General features: G+C 47.5%; 4 protein-coding genes across 4 annotated transcripts; 2 read left to right on the forward strand and 2 right to left on the reverse strand.

Annotated features, from left to right (window-relative positions):
• Positions 1-3,063: 3,063 nt before the first annotated feature.
• On the reverse strand, positions 3,064-4,941 carry FTJAE_12057 (heterokaryon incompatibility protein; the record flags this gene model as incomplete). The annotated part of the gene is made up of 1 exon (XM_037345066.1): positions 3,064-4,941. The coding sequence occupies one exon, from the start codon at positions 4,939-4,941 to the stop codon at positions 3,064-3,066; it is 1,878 nt and encodes a 625-aa protein (XP_037200893.1).
• A 4,306-nt stretch (positions 4,942-9,247) lies between these two features.
• FTJAE_12058 (TPR domain protein) lies at positions 9,248-11,611 on the forward strand (the record flags this gene model as incomplete). The annotated part of the gene is made up of 3 exons (XM_037345067.1): positions 9,248-9,924; positions 9,993-10,694; positions 10,759-11,611. 3 exons carry the CDS (start codon positions 9,248-9,250, stop codon positions 11,609-11,611), a joined length of 2,232 nt encoding a protein of 743 aa, XP_037200894.1.
• Positions 11,612-12,732: 1,121 nt separating this feature from the next.
• On the forward strand, positions 12,733-13,662 carry FTJAE_12059 (uncharacterized protein; the record flags this gene model as incomplete). The annotated part of the gene is made up of 1 exon (XM_037345068.1): positions 12,733-13,662. One exon carries the CDS (start codon positions 12,733-12,735, stop codon positions 13,660-13,662), a length of 930 nt encoding a protein of 309 aa, XP_037200895.1.
• A 1,190-nt stretch (positions 13,663-14,852) lies between these two features.
• On the reverse strand, positions 14,853-17,264 carry FTJAE_12060 (tpr domain protein; the record flags this gene model as incomplete). The annotated part of the gene is made up of 1 exon (XM_037345070.1): positions 14,853-17,264. The coding sequence occupies one exon, from the start codon at positions 17,262-17,264 to the stop codon at positions 14,853-14,855; it is 2,412 nt and encodes an 803-aa protein (XP_037200896.1).
• Between the last annotated feature and the right edge of the window lie 443 nt (positions 17,265-17,707).

Consider the following 17,707-nt stretch of genomic DNA (forward strand, 5'->3'; position numbering starts at 1 on the left):
ATATTCTTTTATATTAAAATAGTTTTCTAAAAATTCTTAATATCTTAATACTTAATTAACTTAATAATTAATAATAATTAAAAATAATAATAAATAATTAAATATTAAATATTATAAAGTATTTACTTAAAAGACTTTTAATTTATTAAAAGTACTTAAGTAATATTTTATAAAAGGGAGGCATTTTCTATATTAGGTCAAGTAGTATTGCAGAAGGTGTAGATGCCTGTGAGCATCCAGATCTTGGCCTTCTCGCTACAGGCTGCCGATATCCAACGGCTTAGCTTGTCGCGCGCATCGTCACTTGCCAGGACATGCTTGTAGAAGAACGATGGAGAGCTTGAAGAAAGGCTATATTAGTGTGATACTTCTACATAAAGCGGTAGGGGATCGGAAATTAAACATACTCCGTTAGTTCGATGCAATGTCCACCTTGAGCGAGAAGGAGTCTCGTCTTGGTTAAGTTCCACGGGAACTTTATTGTCACGGCATCCGTAACCTCGCCTCCAATTGCGAGCTTTAAGCCGGGCGTTGACGAAACCTTGAAATTTGCTGGGAGCTCGGAGATATATCCGAGTCTATGGAGGTCAGTATTACTACGTACTTGCATTGGCGTACAACTCTGTAAGAATCACAAACGGCACAACCCACGATAACTTTTCGTGTATGTAATGTCGTACAGTAGTGGGATTCGCGTAGTCCCGAAGAACTAGATTTCCAAGACACAATTGTTCCTGGTCTCGGTCTACCCCATATAAGAAGAATGTCTTTTTCTCGTGGTAGCGCATTGGTTAATATTCGTTACTGTTTCACAACGTCAGGGGTTATTAACTGTCCAGAAGGCCGGGAAAATTAGATATTTTAATGATCTCCCTGCTTGAACCTCTAGAGTAATGGTCTCATCAGGCGATAGGATGGATTCATGAAAAGATGTCGGACCTTGGCCTTTACTACTCTGTCTGGTCTAGCGGCTGGAATAGACGGCAAGCGCTGACAGACAAGTAGACACAACTCATACTACTGTTGCTAGAATGACATGATTTGCATCGGTCAGCCGGTATAGGCTAGATGTATAGTGCTATTAATGCTATTAATGCTAATCACACCTTTTAGTATAGGACTTGATGAACCCTAACATCGGATACATGGAAACCGGCTACCCCTTCGGTTTAACGGCAACTATATGGGCTTCCATCAGACCGAGATATCTCTCCCAGGTCCAAGTTACTCATGGCATTCACTTATCCAAAATCACAGCAACAGCCAAAGAACCTAGATTTAATTCAGTGCTGCTGAGAGCAAAAGCTGGACATGCACTGCCTGGAACTCCAATAATCGGTGATGATACTGTTATACTCTAATCTGGAGACGAGAGCCGGTAATCCGCGCCTAGGGGTTGCCTACTCAAAATTCCAGACTATAGTAATAATTGAATATACTTCCAACTGTGGTTCACGGCCCAGAAGGGATCGTTCTGGGTCGCGGCAGGTTGCAAGGCCATACGTTTCACGATGCTAGATGTTAATGCCGTGCTGGCTTGATGTCTACGTTGTGGGCTAGAAGTGTTATTTGCAGTTGAGATTTGTGGCTGTGAGCTTATTCCGGCAGAGAGGACGTAGCTATTCCTCCAGCTCAATCCCGATATGCAGATCGGAATCCACGGTGTGGCAATCAGTGATGTGCCATTCCTGGCGGCGGATATCAAGTTCCCTTATGCCGAGCTCGGGAATGCCTGCACCTTGGATGTAGGTCCGAGTTCATTTCCGTTCGATGCACAGCTCTCGCCCCAGTCGTTTGTGTTTAATGAAAGCTGTCACTTTACTGGAGCCATTGACTTGAACACATGGTTCGACGCATTCATCGACTTCCTCGCTAACTTCCGGCCGTTCCATTTAACCGCGGGAGGTGAAATAGCTGATGATGTACGGTCAAGTCTGGATCTGTAACTCGTTACTATCAGGATCTCGGCCGAGATCCGTGCCACCTTGACTGTGATGGGCCTTTCTATGGCCGGGGCAGTCAACGTCGACTTCAGGATATTCCGATTTGATATAGAATTTGCCAAGCTTGCCGCTGTCTGACAACGGGATACGCTCCTCTCAGTGGATGCCTTCAGAGTTTTTGCTCTCAAATCCTGGGAGGCAGCAACAAGGAGCAGGGCATCCCGCTAGTTCCCGGGAAGATCTACGAGGAGCGCGAGATGAACCAACCATTCCAGTTCAACTGCGATGCAGGGTTGATCCCTAACAGTGATCCTGAGATATCATCAGCCCCCTCGTCTCCAGGATTCGCTACTTTGCACGCGCCGGTGACCGACGGCACATGGATTGTCTGAGGTGCAGCGTTCAGCTGCATCATTAGGGTAGAGTTTGTAACGCCCGCCGCGAAGGTTAATGACTAGCGGTAAACAGTGGAGGAAATTATCAAACATGTTGGGGTTTTCGAAGCGCACCAGCAGATATTCGCAAGGCTGATGCAGCTGAGGGACCACCAGTGACCATCCGACCACACCATCATCCAACCCGAGACTGTCAAACCATCTCCCTAAGGTAATAAACAGACTGAAAGAGAATGGGGCACTCAGCCAGTTCTGAAGGCTGTTCCGCAGCCCATTTGGGGGCAACGTAAGTGCCGTTCCTTTAATGCCGTACCAAGGCGCATCATGAGCTGACTTACTCCCTTCACCAGACTCCCCATCAAAAGATCCTGCTATTTCCAGGAACAGGATCAATACTCTTTTTAATAGCCGCAACCGTGGCCATATTGCCGATATTATGGACTTTACTATAACTCCGCCGCCCCTATTCAAGTCGCGAGATACCTTGCCTAAGATCAATATGCACCGAAACGCGCTACAGTCAGTCAATACAGACAGTTATGCATTTCCTCCCGACGTAACGAAGGAGTCTCGCGCCGTATGAGATCCCCGTGCTCTGACAGAAGAGGAACAGGACAAGGCGACGAAGGGCAAGAGGTGGGAAGCGGATGGTCGGGGAATGACACGAAGAAGAGGAGGTCTGAGGTAAGAGATGTCATTTTGTTTTATGATCCATTTTATGTAACTTACCTTAATACAATCGAATTGATAATAGTAGACTCATTTACAGGTTCGCCAGACATCATCCCGTATATGTAGACCTCACCAACGAGTTGAAATTCGCCTAGGACCTTTTCCACTGGCCGAATAATATACGGTACTTTCCCCCCTACAAAGACGCAAATTTGGTCTCCTTTCTTGGTGTTGGAGGATGCTAATCCCACGTGTCCAGACTCTAGCAGAATTGGAACTCGTGAGTGCAAGAAGCGTAGCCGTGTCGTGTACCAATGAGAAGACTGCCAACTATCCCAGCTGTGATCGGCAGTCAACTCTTTCGCCAAATGCCCGTCTATCTGAGGCTCCATTACGCTATCACTCGTAGGAGATGTAGATAGTTTCAAATAATCCATCAACTCTCGCCAAGCTTGAATACAGTTGTGAAACTCCTTCTGAACCTCTGTCTTATCATAGGCGGCCGCTATGGCTACGTGTGCAGCAGCTCTCTCCGCCTCATCGGGCGTCAATTGCCGGGACCTGGTGCAGAATGATTGGATCTCCTGTAGATAAGCAATGGTTTGGGATACGTCGAGAGAACCAGTCCAATCAGGATTCCATACTGAACCGCACTGTTCAATCGCGCCGACTATCGCCCCTTTGAGCTGTATGCTGTGCTCATCGAGCGACGTTACGCATTGTTGGGAAGCCATGCCTGCAGATGCGCAAAAGCTATGCGACCACGGAGGCCCAGTACAAGGTGAACGTATTTGAGTACGCCAGTCTGGAGTCCACGTTGGCATGTCAGGCGATAGCTTTGGGAACTGACAGTACGCAAGAAGATCGATATGTCCTTGTTTCAAGATAACCAGCGCAATTTCGCGATATATCTCTTCGCATGATCGCGAGTAGTCTATTATGTTGACGAATTCATCAGCGTCGTGAGCTAGATGCAGAATCGAAAATACTCTGTCCAGAGGGTTTGTCGCTTGAGGTTGGTTGTAGTCGCGCTCTAGGACCAGTGTAGTGACTAGGACGTAAAAGAGTGCATCGCTGCTGATGTCCCCATCTTGGCGCGCCCAGTATCGGCATCGCCTAGTTACGACACCTTCCATAAAGCTCGTAGCTGACGTTAAATAGGCACGAGGCAGACTATCGCCGAGAGGGTCACTAGATCTATCCGGGGATCTCGAAAAGTGTCCTTCCAAGAGCTGATTCATATAGGCGAGCAATGCCTCCAGATTCCAATCCCATACCATCACATCACCACACGCAATGCGCAGGCTACTGCCGACAGCGAACTCTTGGATGATCCAGAGCCTCTTCCAGTATTCCCGTTGGCAGAGAGAACGAAAGGCACGGCTGATGGCTTGTAATCCTTCTTTATTCGAGTGAGCAGCGAGAACGCTACTGTGATCGTCTGCCCAAATCGCCTCCCCCATTCTCTCAATGTGTTTCAAAAGCATATCGCTATCGTCTGCGGCAGGCCCAAGCCAAGCTATGACAAGATATGCTTCGGTATAAATGCTTTTCATCTGCTGCACTTGGTCGCTCTTCTCGGCGTTGTCTTGTTGGTTGATGCATATCTGATCTACCCAGACGAACCTGTCGGCATCCTCAACGACGAGTTGCCGGAGGACTTGTTCGACTGTACAGCTAACTTCATATATCTGGTCCCCAATTGCAAGTTGGGAGCTTGTTGTGCTTTTGCCCCAAGCGTAGGAAACAGCTGTGTATGGTGGGCAGCAACCACGGGAGAAGGAGACGAGTTCACAAACGACAAGGTCTGCACTTATCCCGGCAGGTCGATGGCAGGATCGTGGCTTTAACTTGATTAGTCGTATGGCATTGGTCCCTGTTGGGAGTGGCACATATATCATATCACGCAGGGGTTGAATTTGAGCGACCATCTCGGACGGGAGGACATGGGTTTTTGGTGAATAGGTCTGCGGGTTATCTTGTGATCTATTCTGATTACGTCTTTCTCTTTGGGTATCGATAAGTTCTGCTGCCTAATATGAAATCTCGTGACCAGGAGTGTGACGCTTTAAATGCGGGGTAGACCTGACATCAGCATAATCTTGACCTTCAAGTTAAACGACCAAAACTCAACAATGGAAAGCCTATCCACGGCCGCATCTGTAATTGGCATTATATCCATCTCGTTCGAATATTCTCGTATAAGCATCTCGTATGACTCCCTCAAGCCCGGATCGGAAAGTTCGGGGCATTCAGCCCAACTCAAACCGACAATCACCAAAGTTCGCAATAGCCTTTCCAATCTCACCTCGTCAATAGAAAGACTATGCGATATCCTTCAGATGATCAAGATCAAGCCCCGGAATATCATGCAGCCGCTACCAGTAGAAGAGGAGCTAGCGTTTGGCCACTGTGCTTCCGACCTAATAAAGCTTGAGAGTCTGGTACGGAGAATACAGCAAGAAACGCCCCATACGGGGAATCCTTCGATGAATAGTATGCGGGGATATCCCATGGTTCTGAGAGACGGCCATGTTGAGGAAATGCAGGATATTTTAGAGACCCATATCAAGGCCCTGGAGCCGTTGGCTCGTATGCCTTCTAGGTATGCCATTCTCCAACTGAAATATTCTTAGTGGGAGTCTAACTGTGTCATTGTATAGTGTCAGCCAACCGACAGGTTCTGAATATTCTACTGTCGTGCCAGAAAGGCTGATGGACGAAATGAGCTCAGCAAACTTCATAAATGAATTTGATTCAACGACCTCAAGCTCGGTCCGTCTTCGAGACAACGAAGGTCGAAAGGCTCTAGCAAATGATAGACAAGACGAGTTTCCTAGCCGCGTAAAGAACGCAATGCAACAATTGCATACTAAAGATATCACATTTTCTAGACCACAACTGTATAGCATTTTGTGTCTACTTGTCGAAATAAACGGTCTTCAGAAAGATGAGGAGGAGGCAACCGATAGCCAGGAGGAAGACGTGAGCCAGGAGGAAACAGAATACGAGGCATTCAAAAGACAAAGTCATATATGCTTACGACAGCTGGCGAACCTCGCGAAAACGAAATTAACGAGGTCCCGCCCATCGCCAGAAGCAAGAAACATCATCTTGGCCCTGAAAGAATTCCTCTCGGAAGTAGAAACAAGATCGGACCTACAGAATGAAAACTCTGTATCCTTGGCAGGTAAACGGAAAGTCGAAGGGGGGTCTAGTAGTGAAATTACTCGTGATGGGAATGATTTGCATAATTTCAAGAGGGCTAGACGCATGAATGTAGGGTATCAGTGGCCATCTATGACGACTAGCAAATCAGCGAGGCAGGTCCAGCTTTGTGGGCGTCTTGCAAATGAGGGTCCGTGATGGGAATGTGTTAGATCCGACTTTATAGGTTAGAGCGTCAAGATTAGTGCAGGCAACAGATAATAACTATATTCCCGCGCGCAATGAAGGCAAGATATAATCGATGTGACCAGTTAAACTATCGAACAAGGCGAAGACGACACCGTCTAGACGTCACTCGATTAGATTGGCAACGACATACTCCAGAACGCAGACAGAAGCACAAGTACTTCAACTGCCATGGAAAATGCCTTCAGTTCGTGAGGATCGGAAAACACGATCCAAGTATACCACCGCGATCACGCCTCATGTTTCTAGTCGATACTCGAATTTGATAAAGGCATTTACAATTCTGCTAACCCGATCCTTCTTGCAATGCTGATAACATGTCTTCATACGCCACCATAAAATCCTGGCACGACTTATCTAATTGCATGTCGGGAAATAAAGGTAACTCGGATTCCAGAATCTGATCAATATCTCTTGTAACCTTTTTGATTTCCTCGACCACAGTAACCATCTTTCGGGCTGCGATTCCCAGAATATCCATCTTATTGAGAGCTTTTACGCCTTCTCTGTACTCATATCTAAGTCGAGGCGTAACATTTTTTGTCCTTGGCGTAGTCTGAGACATTCTGGCACTTTGGGTTGTTAGTTAGGTTAGGTTTGAGGAGGGGGAAAGGCGGGGCGCATGCGGTCTCACACTAAAAGAAGAAACAGAGTCAGACATTTGACCTGCATCTGAAGATCTGGCATAAGATCTGATGGATTTTGTTTCAGAAGGGCTGCGAAGTTGATAGGTAGAACCGACTGGTTTAGAGACTGGGATGGATATATGCTTGTTAGCTTTAGCTTCTTGCTTAAGCTGGTGGTTGGGGAAGAGGCGCCTGATGGCCTTTTTTGAGATAGAGTCATCGTCGCCATTGCACAGGTGCAGATATCTAAGATGCCATCCATTGTACTTGATGGTGCGTTCAATCGTTACTTATAATTCATACCCTTTCCTCAAGATGAACCAGCTGCTGATGGTTGCACGCGTAGGCCATTTCAATACCCTGCACGTTCGTGCCGACAAATATCGGCGCAAGGAAGACTAGCGGGATCTTATTGGACCGTAGCGCCATCTTGTTGAAGGATGGACGATCTGGAGGGAAGGAAATGAAACTTACTGGGGTTTGTTGGGTGGTACCGATGGAATCTGATCTGGGGTTCTAAGTAAGCATTTAGATCTTGGGTGGCGGTCAGCATGGATGGTTCGGAGATTGAGACGCGTCCCGTGTGAGATTCCGATGTTGGAACGATTACAGCGAATAACTGGTCCAGGAGGTAAAGTGTGTGCCGTCATTGCAGACACGGCAGCATTCATAGCTCGGGTTTTATCCCCGATTTGTCGGTTCTGAAACGTGCTTAGATCTGTTTTAGATCAGCGATTAGTGATCGATCTGAGATCATGGGGTTCCCTAACGGTACATGCCAAGGAACCCAGCAACCAGTTTCTGGGGAGAAAAGATAAACGATCCAACTAAAGCAATATTCGCTGGCGATCCTATCTGCGAGCCGTTTTTTGTTTCCCCCTTGACTAACCGAGATGCGGCGCACTCAATCACTCAAAATGGGTATTAGGCTGGTGGATTACTGTAGAGGACATGAGATAGATCGCTCAAACTGCAACTATATGAGGCAGTATATTTACCAGGAGAGGGCACTTTGCGCAATTGTAACAATACTGAACCAGAGGACCTGGGAATAAGCGTAAGTGTAAGTGCGGAATTAGGTTTAGGGCGTGGCGCTGTGAGACACGGCTTAGCCGTGATACAGGGGTTTCGCATTTTTAGTACTGTTAATCCCCTCCAATGGCTGCTGATGTGACAGTGATACTAACTAGGATCTCTCGGAGTCACCAGTTGCCGATCCCAATGGGTGTCGTCACAAGGATGGACGCATTTTATGTATTGCGGGGTTGGACCATGGAGAAGGGCGAGTTCACTCCTTTACGTATAGCTATATTAATAATATTAAATTATTAGTCCAGCTTATGACTGGCAGACTTACCCAGTAAGCCTGCTGACCACAATTACCCAAGAACGTAAGGTCAGTCACTTACCAGTATTATTATTACTAAGGAGGAAAGATCAAATCAAGAGTAGGGAATATTGAGTCCTAAGGTAGCGAAAGATCGGTTATAATAAAGTAATTCTAATATAATGTATCTGTCATTTGGCTACAGCCCGTCGAGTTAAGACAACAGGCGAGGCGCTTAAGCGCTGACACGAAGCTTGACTCGGTCTTCAGTTCAAAGTTCACTTGGTGATTGACCCCACGTCGGACCAGCAATTAGGGCAAATAGGGTCGGGCGAGTCTGGCGCGGCACAGTACTAAGCTGCAACCCAGCGAAAGTGACAACCCTTGTGCAACGCCAGCCCCTACCGTTATCACCCTAATCACGTCTACCGCCAGTAGTATACGCTGGTGCACTTCGTCGTGCACGTCGTCGATGGCCTGCTGGCCATCTCTAGCGCGAGATTTAGCATGGAAGTTGTACGTGCTTGGTGAATTGTCCTTTAAGAATCTTTTTCTTTAATTCTTCTTTTTACGCTGTTTGTACATGGGGAAGTACAGGAAAAATGAAAGACAGTTGGGGTTTTTCACCTTACTTTATTGGCCAATACATGGACAGCATGGACACACAAGATGGGTCACAAATATGCGGTCACCTGTGGGAGGCCAACCATTGCGGTGGCCTGACGTGGCATTTTTGGCTGTCTGTTGTTTTCACCTGCGGCCCGCCAAATCATGATTTAAGACGTGACTCAGAACCTAAACCTCAAGCTGTACTCTCAATCACCATTTCAAGTCTAACGCAGCCTCAATCATTAAACTCTCAATCCCAAGATGGATATCAAAGACGTCTCAAACGAGAGCAAGTACATCGGCTATCTGAAGCAACTTCAGGGCGCTGCAGAGCGAGCCGCCCGAAGAAAGGGTCAAGCCGTGCGAGATCATCCCCCTGCTCAACAACTCGTCTCGTCCTTCTTGATGAAGCTCATGGCCGCCTCATATGGCCCTCGGATGGAGGAAAACACAATCGCTACAACCCAGGTCCCAGCGCCTTACCCACCATGCATTCATTCTGCTAACGACCTGGAACCCATCATGATCTCCGACATGAGACTCGAAACCCATCATCGAGGGAAGAAGGTCATGCTGCGCGTCCTCACGCCACCGGACCGCATGACGGCTGTGATGGCCATTGTAGAGGATGAGAAAGGAATCGCCGTGTTGCTCCAACTCTATCACCAACCTGAAGAGACCGTCGTCCCTGCCACTGAGATCCTCTGCCTGAACATGGTCTGCACCCTCAAAGAGCCCTTCTTTAAATGCGCCACGGATGGTACATACTCGCTGAGAGTCGACCATCCTAGTGATATTATCCGGCTGGACGCAGCTGACGACCGCATTCCCTCGCACTGGAGGCCATCGATGGTGATCTCAAGCGAGAACAGCACAGACATTCGAAAGCAGGGGAACGACGCTGTAAAGGCTAAGAAATGGGCTGAGGCACTGCGACTGTATGTTTCTCACCTTGGCTTGTCTGACTCTGAAGATCAGGTCAATCACGTAACTGACAGTCACCCAGGTATTCTTCAGCTATTGGAGCGGGTCAGAATTTTGAAGAGAGACAACTCGCTTTCCTCAACCGCTCACTTGCAAACCTGAACATGGACCGACCGAAGCAGGCCTTGTTGGATGCCGAGAGAGCAACCAACCCTGGGATGCCATCTGAAAAGTGTCTCTTCCGTAAGGCTCGAGCATTGTATGAGCTCGGCGACTATCAGCAGAGTCTTGAGGTGCTGGAAACACTCACACAGTCATTCCCTGAAAACAAGGCAGCCAGCTACGAGAAAGATCGGCTTAGTGAGCGGCTTAACGAACAGCGAACAGGCGAGTACAAATTCAGGCAAATGTATAAGCAGGCGGAAAAGACACCTCCCTTAATTGACTGTGCCACCTTCTCAGCTCCTGTAGAGATTCGCCAGTCGCCTGGACGGGGTAAAGGACTCTTCACCACCAAGGCGGTCTCAGCAGGGGAGCTTCTGCTCTGCGAAAAGGCATTCTCCTACAGCTTTGCTGGCGATGAACAGTCCACAAAACAGATCAAAATCCTGATGAATCTTGCCACCAAGAGGATGGTAATGGGTGGCCCAGCTCGTCTCTTGTCCCTAGTTGTACAGAAACTGTTCCACAACTCGTCGTTGTCCGCTGAGTTTGGAGACCTCCACCACGCCGATTACCAAAAGGCTACGGTCTCGGAGACTGACGGAACCCCCGTAGTCGATTCGTGAGTTGTCTTCTGTTACTTTGACTGGTAAACTAGTTAAGCCAGACGACTAACCGAGACTCAGATTCCTGGTAGAAAGGATTACCTCCCTTAATTGCTTTGGTGCTCCGAGGACGAGCCGCGAGTCATTCTTCCAGGCAACATCCAGCAGCAGAGATATGACGGGTGACAAACACTTCAAGCACACAACCTCGGGCATTTGGCTCATCGCTTCTCGTATCAACCATTCCTGTGTGGGAAACTGTCGACGCTCCTTCATCGGAGACATGCAAATCGTGCGCGCGACGAGGGACCTCCCTGCTGACACTGAACTCTTTTTCTGCTATCGGCCCCCTGTGCGCTTCGAAACTTACCAAGAGGCCCTGAAGGGTTTGAATCACTGGGGATTCACGTGCGGCTGCGAGCTGTGTTTGCTTAAGAAAGCCACGTCTAGCTCCGTCTTACAGAGACGCAAGGTGCTCACCGACGACCTCCAGAGGCTTCTTGATCGCTCTGACTCAGACAGCGGAGCCAAGGCAAGTCGGCTCATGAAGGCTCTCGAGAAAACCTACCCGAGAAACAACGACTGCGCCATTCGACTAGAACTCTGGGAACCCTACTTCGCTTTCGGCGCCCACCTGCTGAAGAATAACCAGCTGAATTTTGCGGCCAACATGATCCTCAAGGGTCTCGAGGCTCTGGGACACAGCATCATTGCATGTCCGCCCGATGACATTACGGATCGGCCGCGACTTGAAGTTCAACGATGGGGGTTGGCGAACGACGCTGTGCCATGGTCATTCAGCAACCTGGCGTATGTGTATCGTCAACTTGCTCCTGAACTATGCTTGGCAGCAGAACATTACGCTGAAATATATTATGCCATGGTCGTGGGCGAAAAGGAAACTTGGCCCGAGGTGCTTTCGAGTTCTTCTTGATGGAAAAGAAAAACATTCTAGAGCGACTTCCAGTATTTCAGAATTTCTTTTATACAGAGTACTCCTGTCACTGCATCTACCTGCCTGCTCTTTCCTAGAAGGTCAATACTTAGCAACCTATCCTAAGTGAACGAGTAAGTGTGAATCTTTTAATCTCTAATACAGTCAACAATCCTGTGAAAAGATCTGTCACGGGCGCTGCCGCTCCATCACCGGCATCTATGGCCTTTATCAATCCATGATAAACCCTTGCGGAAGCAGACAAGGCCAGGCTAAATATCGCTAATTGTGCTTGCCCCACGTGCTTTATCGGGTGACCAAGGATTGTCCGACATAAGAGATCTGTCCAAGTCCTTGCCAAGGACACTGACAGTGAAAGCGGTATTGGTCTGGCGCTGGCAATTCGATCTTCACTTGTAATTATATATGTTCCATTCAACGTTGTTTCGGCATCACAGTATCCGTAATGTGTTTGTGTCAATGCTGCGTTGGTGGGGGCCGTCAACAGAGGGAGGCATCAAAGACGACCAGATACTGCCACAGTCTTGAGCTTAAACCATGGGACTACCGATTTCGGTATAAGAAACATACTGCGATACGAAGCTTTCCCATTATATGTTAAATAATAGATGGGGTCAGACTTTGATAAGAGTGTTGTTTTGAGTTATTAGACCCCACAACTGATAGCTCATATCTCGCGATTGCGTGTATGATGACGTCTTATCAAGGTTACGATTTTATAAATAAGCTGTACTATGTACAATCTTATCTGTTACCAGTAAACGGAATAACAATTATACCGACTATCTATTACCCCGCTATTGCAATTACTCTAGAGTTCTCCAATTCTCCAACATCAAAATAAAAATCCACGCGCAACCGGATATCATATCATGGCTTCATTTACAAGACCTACCTTATCGCTTATCGAATTGCTAAGTGATAAGCCCCACAGCCTAAACTCCTCCATAGTAGACACAATTCTTTTTCATCTAGGCATCGCAGATATATACTCATTACATGCATCATGCCGATCTCTGCGCTGGTTAGTAGACTACATGACGGATTCGCCATGCTTGCTCAACATCACGAGGCAACTGCAACCTTTTGTCAACGACCCAATGCGCTTCCGAAAGGAACTTGGCAAGCATGATGGGCTCATTGCAGGGGACTTCGTCCGCAACTTCTTCGAATTCAACCGTTGGGAAGTCAGCTCGCTGCTTGTATACATTGAACGGGGACCCAAATACCAGCGTTTTATCAAGTATCTACTTGACCATGAAGGATACAGACCCTATGCGGAAGAAACAATATTCCGCCGTGACAATACGCCAGATCTATATATTGTCATCATCGCTACAACCGATTCCCCTGTCGTGGAAATCGTCAACAAGGCTCTCACGACAGCTGATCTGAATGTTATATCCTGGAATAAAGCATACTGCCTGCTTCCGATTCCTACCGTTGTATTTCACAAATTCTACCCTCTCAGACCCTTCGACAATGCCCTTGGCAAATCACTCCGCCACCGGGCCAAACGGGGTTGGACTACAAGGGACATGCTTTGGCCTGATTTGACAACTCAACTCATTTCTCGCAAGGAATGTCGTCAAATTGGCGGACCGAGCTCTCTTATCATCAAACTTGGAAACGAACCATCAGGGGCCTACACTCCTGACTATGTCCTCCAGGGGAGCGTCTATTCTGTGGTATGGAAAACAATGGATACTGGTCGGTTCTTATCTGTTACCATGCAGCCCGGGCCTGTTTCCTATGCACTTCGTTATGCACACGCAAATGGCGAAGCCGGTCGTGGCTGCAAAGACTGGGAAAGATTCTTGTGCGACCGATTGGACCGTTGGACTTATGTCGAGATAGCCAAGATGGATCGTGAGCAACAGCCACAAGGGTTCTACCATATGACACCAGGGAACTATCGCGTCCGTGTTCCTGCTGGACACCAGCTACCCGAAACGTGGGACTATGCAGATGACCAGATCATTCCGTGGTTTCGAGAATGGGAGGCAGGTCAGACAATGAGTAACGAGTAGTATAGAGGACAGTCAATAACCTCTTGCTTCAAGTTGGAATAAGGACGCTTTCTTCTATAACATTACTATGAATAATTTCACCACTGGCTATACCTGTTGTCTGTTACGCGTTCGCCGTTAGTATCAGTGTGACTGACTCGTCGTTTCGTTTCGTCTTCATCTATGATGATCTAATTGCACCCGGCCAAGAAACCAAGACCAGTCCTGTATTTACGGATTCAAAGCGGGCAACCAGTTGGTTTCGGCGCTATCAGTAGAACTTCATTATAGACATGCCAGTGCGGATAATCGATGCTGAGCATGACGCTTAGTGTTAAGCATGCAAGGCAGCTTTTTATTATCTGCCCAAGGCAGTTCAGCTTCTCACCCCATAACAGCTGAGGTATTCAAATGGAAAGCTTGGCAGACAAGGGCTGTGCCCAATAGAAAGAGACTGGCATTCACCCCTATCTGTACAGAACTGCAGGCACTTCGATAAGAGCGTTATTTTGAGTTGATAGACCCCACAACCGCTTTGACTTGTTAACGAACATCCATGCTCCTCTGTCTCACCATATAACACATCAATAGCACCGCTAGAGGAATGAGCGAGCTGGTCTGAGTTGATTGATTTGGTGTGGCAATGCAGAATTCCGGAAGTGCAAGTTCCGTGCTTCGGACAATTGTGCAAGCTGAAAACGCTCTGCAATTGCTTAGAAAGAACTACGCGCTAGAGGAGTATATGTGTCGGCAGCTGCAAGATATGCCGACCGAAACATAGCTTATGCGACTTAGATGATGTTCGACGGTGTAAGCTCATGTTAAAGGCAGAATGCCCACATCTCGGGAGTATTGACATCTGTACTTGAAACCAGGCAGTTGAGCAACGTAGCGACTGACATGAATCTTTTCCCGAGCCTCGGTTTCCATTTCTTCTCAGGCACATGACCTGTGAGGCCCAACAGCAAATGAATAGGCTACTACCAGGCTGGGCTGCTTCTCTCAATTCATAGCTATGGAATTCACTTGCTTCGTGTCACCGCCAAGGTGAACCAATCTATGCTGAAGTGCGAGCTCTGGTGCAGAGGGGGCGGGAAATGCGATGCAGGGTATTCCGAACCTCGGAGGTTACTAAATGGTTCCACGTAGTCTAGGGCTGCTGAATCTGTGCTCTGAGCCCGGAAGTAACTGATGGGCATACCTCACTACATCTAACAACCGTAATGAACATATAGAGCCCATTGTAAAGGAGTATTTCCAGAAGTATCATCATCCGAATCACAGGCAATGACATCTCTCAATCCATCATCCAATCTCTGTCCCGTAGTCCACATGCCTCCATCATGACTTTCATCGCGTTGATAATTTGAGGTATTCTCTTTCCACAACTGATGTTTATGGTCATGTCGCCAAAGGTCTCGTAACTCACGAACAACGTGATGTAACCCTTCACTTACTGAAGCATCCGTAAGTCCCTTTTGACAGATGACCTCATACGCGAGGACTGCAACGTCTACACAGGTCTTGTTATTTTCCCTGCATAGTGTTCCAATCACGTGCCGAAAACCAGCTAGTTGACAGCCACTGATCAAATGCACGCTTTCGTCAAGATGCCTGGCATCTTGTATCTCCCCCGTGCCGCAAGCTCCGAGATAGGCAAGAAACGGCTTCTGCTTGCGAAGGTTTATTGCGATCAAGTCTGAAACTGTGAGCCGGTTGGTCTTCCAGTCTTCAAGGCGTAGGTGGCTTCTTGATGGATCAGAATGGTCAGTGTAACCATGCCCAGCGAAGTGAAAGATATCTGAACTGGGCAAATGTGCGAGAACGGAGGCTTTGGTGCATCGATCTGGACGAACGGTTCTGATTGACACTTTTCCACAGACCTCTTCAACAGCCTGGGCTTCTGCGACTGCGTTTGGGAGACGTGCTGTAGTATCTGGTGTGTGCTCCATTGAAAAGATTAAGGCCTGCTGAGCCTGCTGTAGCTGGTTACGTCCTATGTTTTCTCCTCGGTTGACAGTCTCTACCAGGGCTCTAATCGATGGGCTGTAGGACAATATGGCTCTATCGATAGTGCTATTGAAAGACTCCTCTTCCAAGTGATGGCCCGCAGCATGCAGTGGGAATTTGCTCAATGATCCTGTAGGAATCCACCAGATGCGTGGCCACGGATCATCCCAAGAAGGCGGGCCAGTATATCCAAGAGCATCAAGCACTGGGTCAACAATGGTATCCCAGAGCCACTCAAGCACAGAAAAACTTGTAAAGTTGCCCTCATCAACCCTGTCTTGTACTGCCTGCATCGATAGCTTCGGTAAGGTCAAGGCTTGTGTCATGGCCCCTCTGATCAGAAACGCATCGCAGCGATAGTGCACATTTATGACAACAATGGAGCCACCCAAAGATGCCTGGGCTAGATGGGCACTTCTTACAGTTTCAGGAAAGGCCATCTGGTGATTGAGGGCGCGCAGGTTATGAACAAACTCGTTGAGTTCTCGACCGACTTGTATCCGTCGAGCAGATTGCTTTACAATTCCTTCTCCTCCATGGGTGTCATTTCTAACATCTAGAGTTGAAGAGGGCGATTTATACTGAAGTTCCTGTTGGAAAACGGAAAGCCGTTCGCGATGCTGGGCACCTAGAGCTGCAGCTGAGGTCAAGTCAAGACGGAGTTCGTTCAAGGCCAACATGACCACCCCGCGGCCTGCTTCTGATAGTTGAATGGCCTCCATGGGCTCACAACCTGCACTCATGGCAAGGGCTGCACCCTCAGATGCTAGTGTTGAGTACTTGGACAGTAAAAGCTGGCTCTCTGAAATATCCAGAAAGCGTGGCGTGGTCGCGGCGATCAATGGTACCACTTGTTTGATGACGAGATATGCCTTGTTCCAGTCTTTCTGCATTTTCAATGTAGATGTCAGGCTTTTTGCAACCGATGCGAGTCTTGAAAGATCTCTGGTTGCGTTGAGAGATGCCACATCAAAAGCTTCGTTAAGAAACTGTACTGCCTGATGTAAATCGGAATCGAGCTTGGCGGCATGATACCTACTCTTGTAACTTTCTCCGATAAGAACAAGCCATGCAACACGTGACGTATCATCTGTAGATATGGAAGATGTTACGATATCGCTTGCCTCATTGAGGAGCTGATCTGTCGATGCCAAGTACGAAATATGCTGTGTTATAGTGTAGCCTGCAATGTAGGCGTTTGCGAGGGTAACGAGCGGGTTGATTTTGAGTACACTCTTGGTAGCCAGTGGCGTCAAGACCTCTCTGATGTTCTCAATAGACTTGTCGAGATATGTTGAGATTCTTGTCTTCTTGTACCTTTCAAGATAATAGAATGAACGACCAGTAAAGATCCTAGTTAAGAGGTCCTGAAGTCTAATACTGTCACTAGAATCTCCTATTAAGCCTACCTCTCCATAGTATAGCTCCAGAGAGATATCCAGGCTTTGTTTGTTCCTGATGCTGCAGTACTCCACTTGATACACCTCAGCCAAATCCACTAGAGATCCTGGTCTTGATGGGCAACTTTCATCCATAATCCTAAGAGCTTGCCAGAAGATCTGCTTAGCCAATTCAATTTCTTCCTGCCTGTTGAATATTGCAAAGCTTTTCATTGTAGTCGATCCCTGCAGCCGAAGAAGATTTAGGTATCTGCTATCATCTTCTCTTAGAGCTCTTGTAGACTCACGGAGCACAGCGAGACACATTTTTAAGTCCCCTATGTCACCAAAAAGAGCATACTTATTGCTTTACAAGGGTCCTAACAGAAGCACTCTGCTAAAGTGAATATTGGGTCTGCTTTAGATGCCATATAAATGACCTGTTGGAGTGATTTGATAGCGCTATTGAGATCCTTCACAAGGTTCGGTGTAGCTCTTTATTCTTGATCAGTCACACCTGTGAACTTATTCCCTCATAGCGGGTGGCGTAAAGACTTCCCAGGAGCTGCTGATATGTTGGCATTTACTTATGCCGGCGAGAGGTAGAGTTGACCGAGACTTGACAAATAAATATCTCATCGGAAAGAAGTAATTTGCTTTAGAACTTCTTATAGTCT

Source organism: Fusarium tjaetaba (assembly GCF_013396195.1).
Source record: "Fusarium tjaetaba strain NRRL 66243 chromosome Unknown NRRL66243_c0000314, whole genome shotgun sequence".
NCBI lineage: Eukaryota > Fungi > Ascomycota > Sordariomycetes > Hypocreales > Nectriaceae > Fusarium > Fusarium tjaetaba.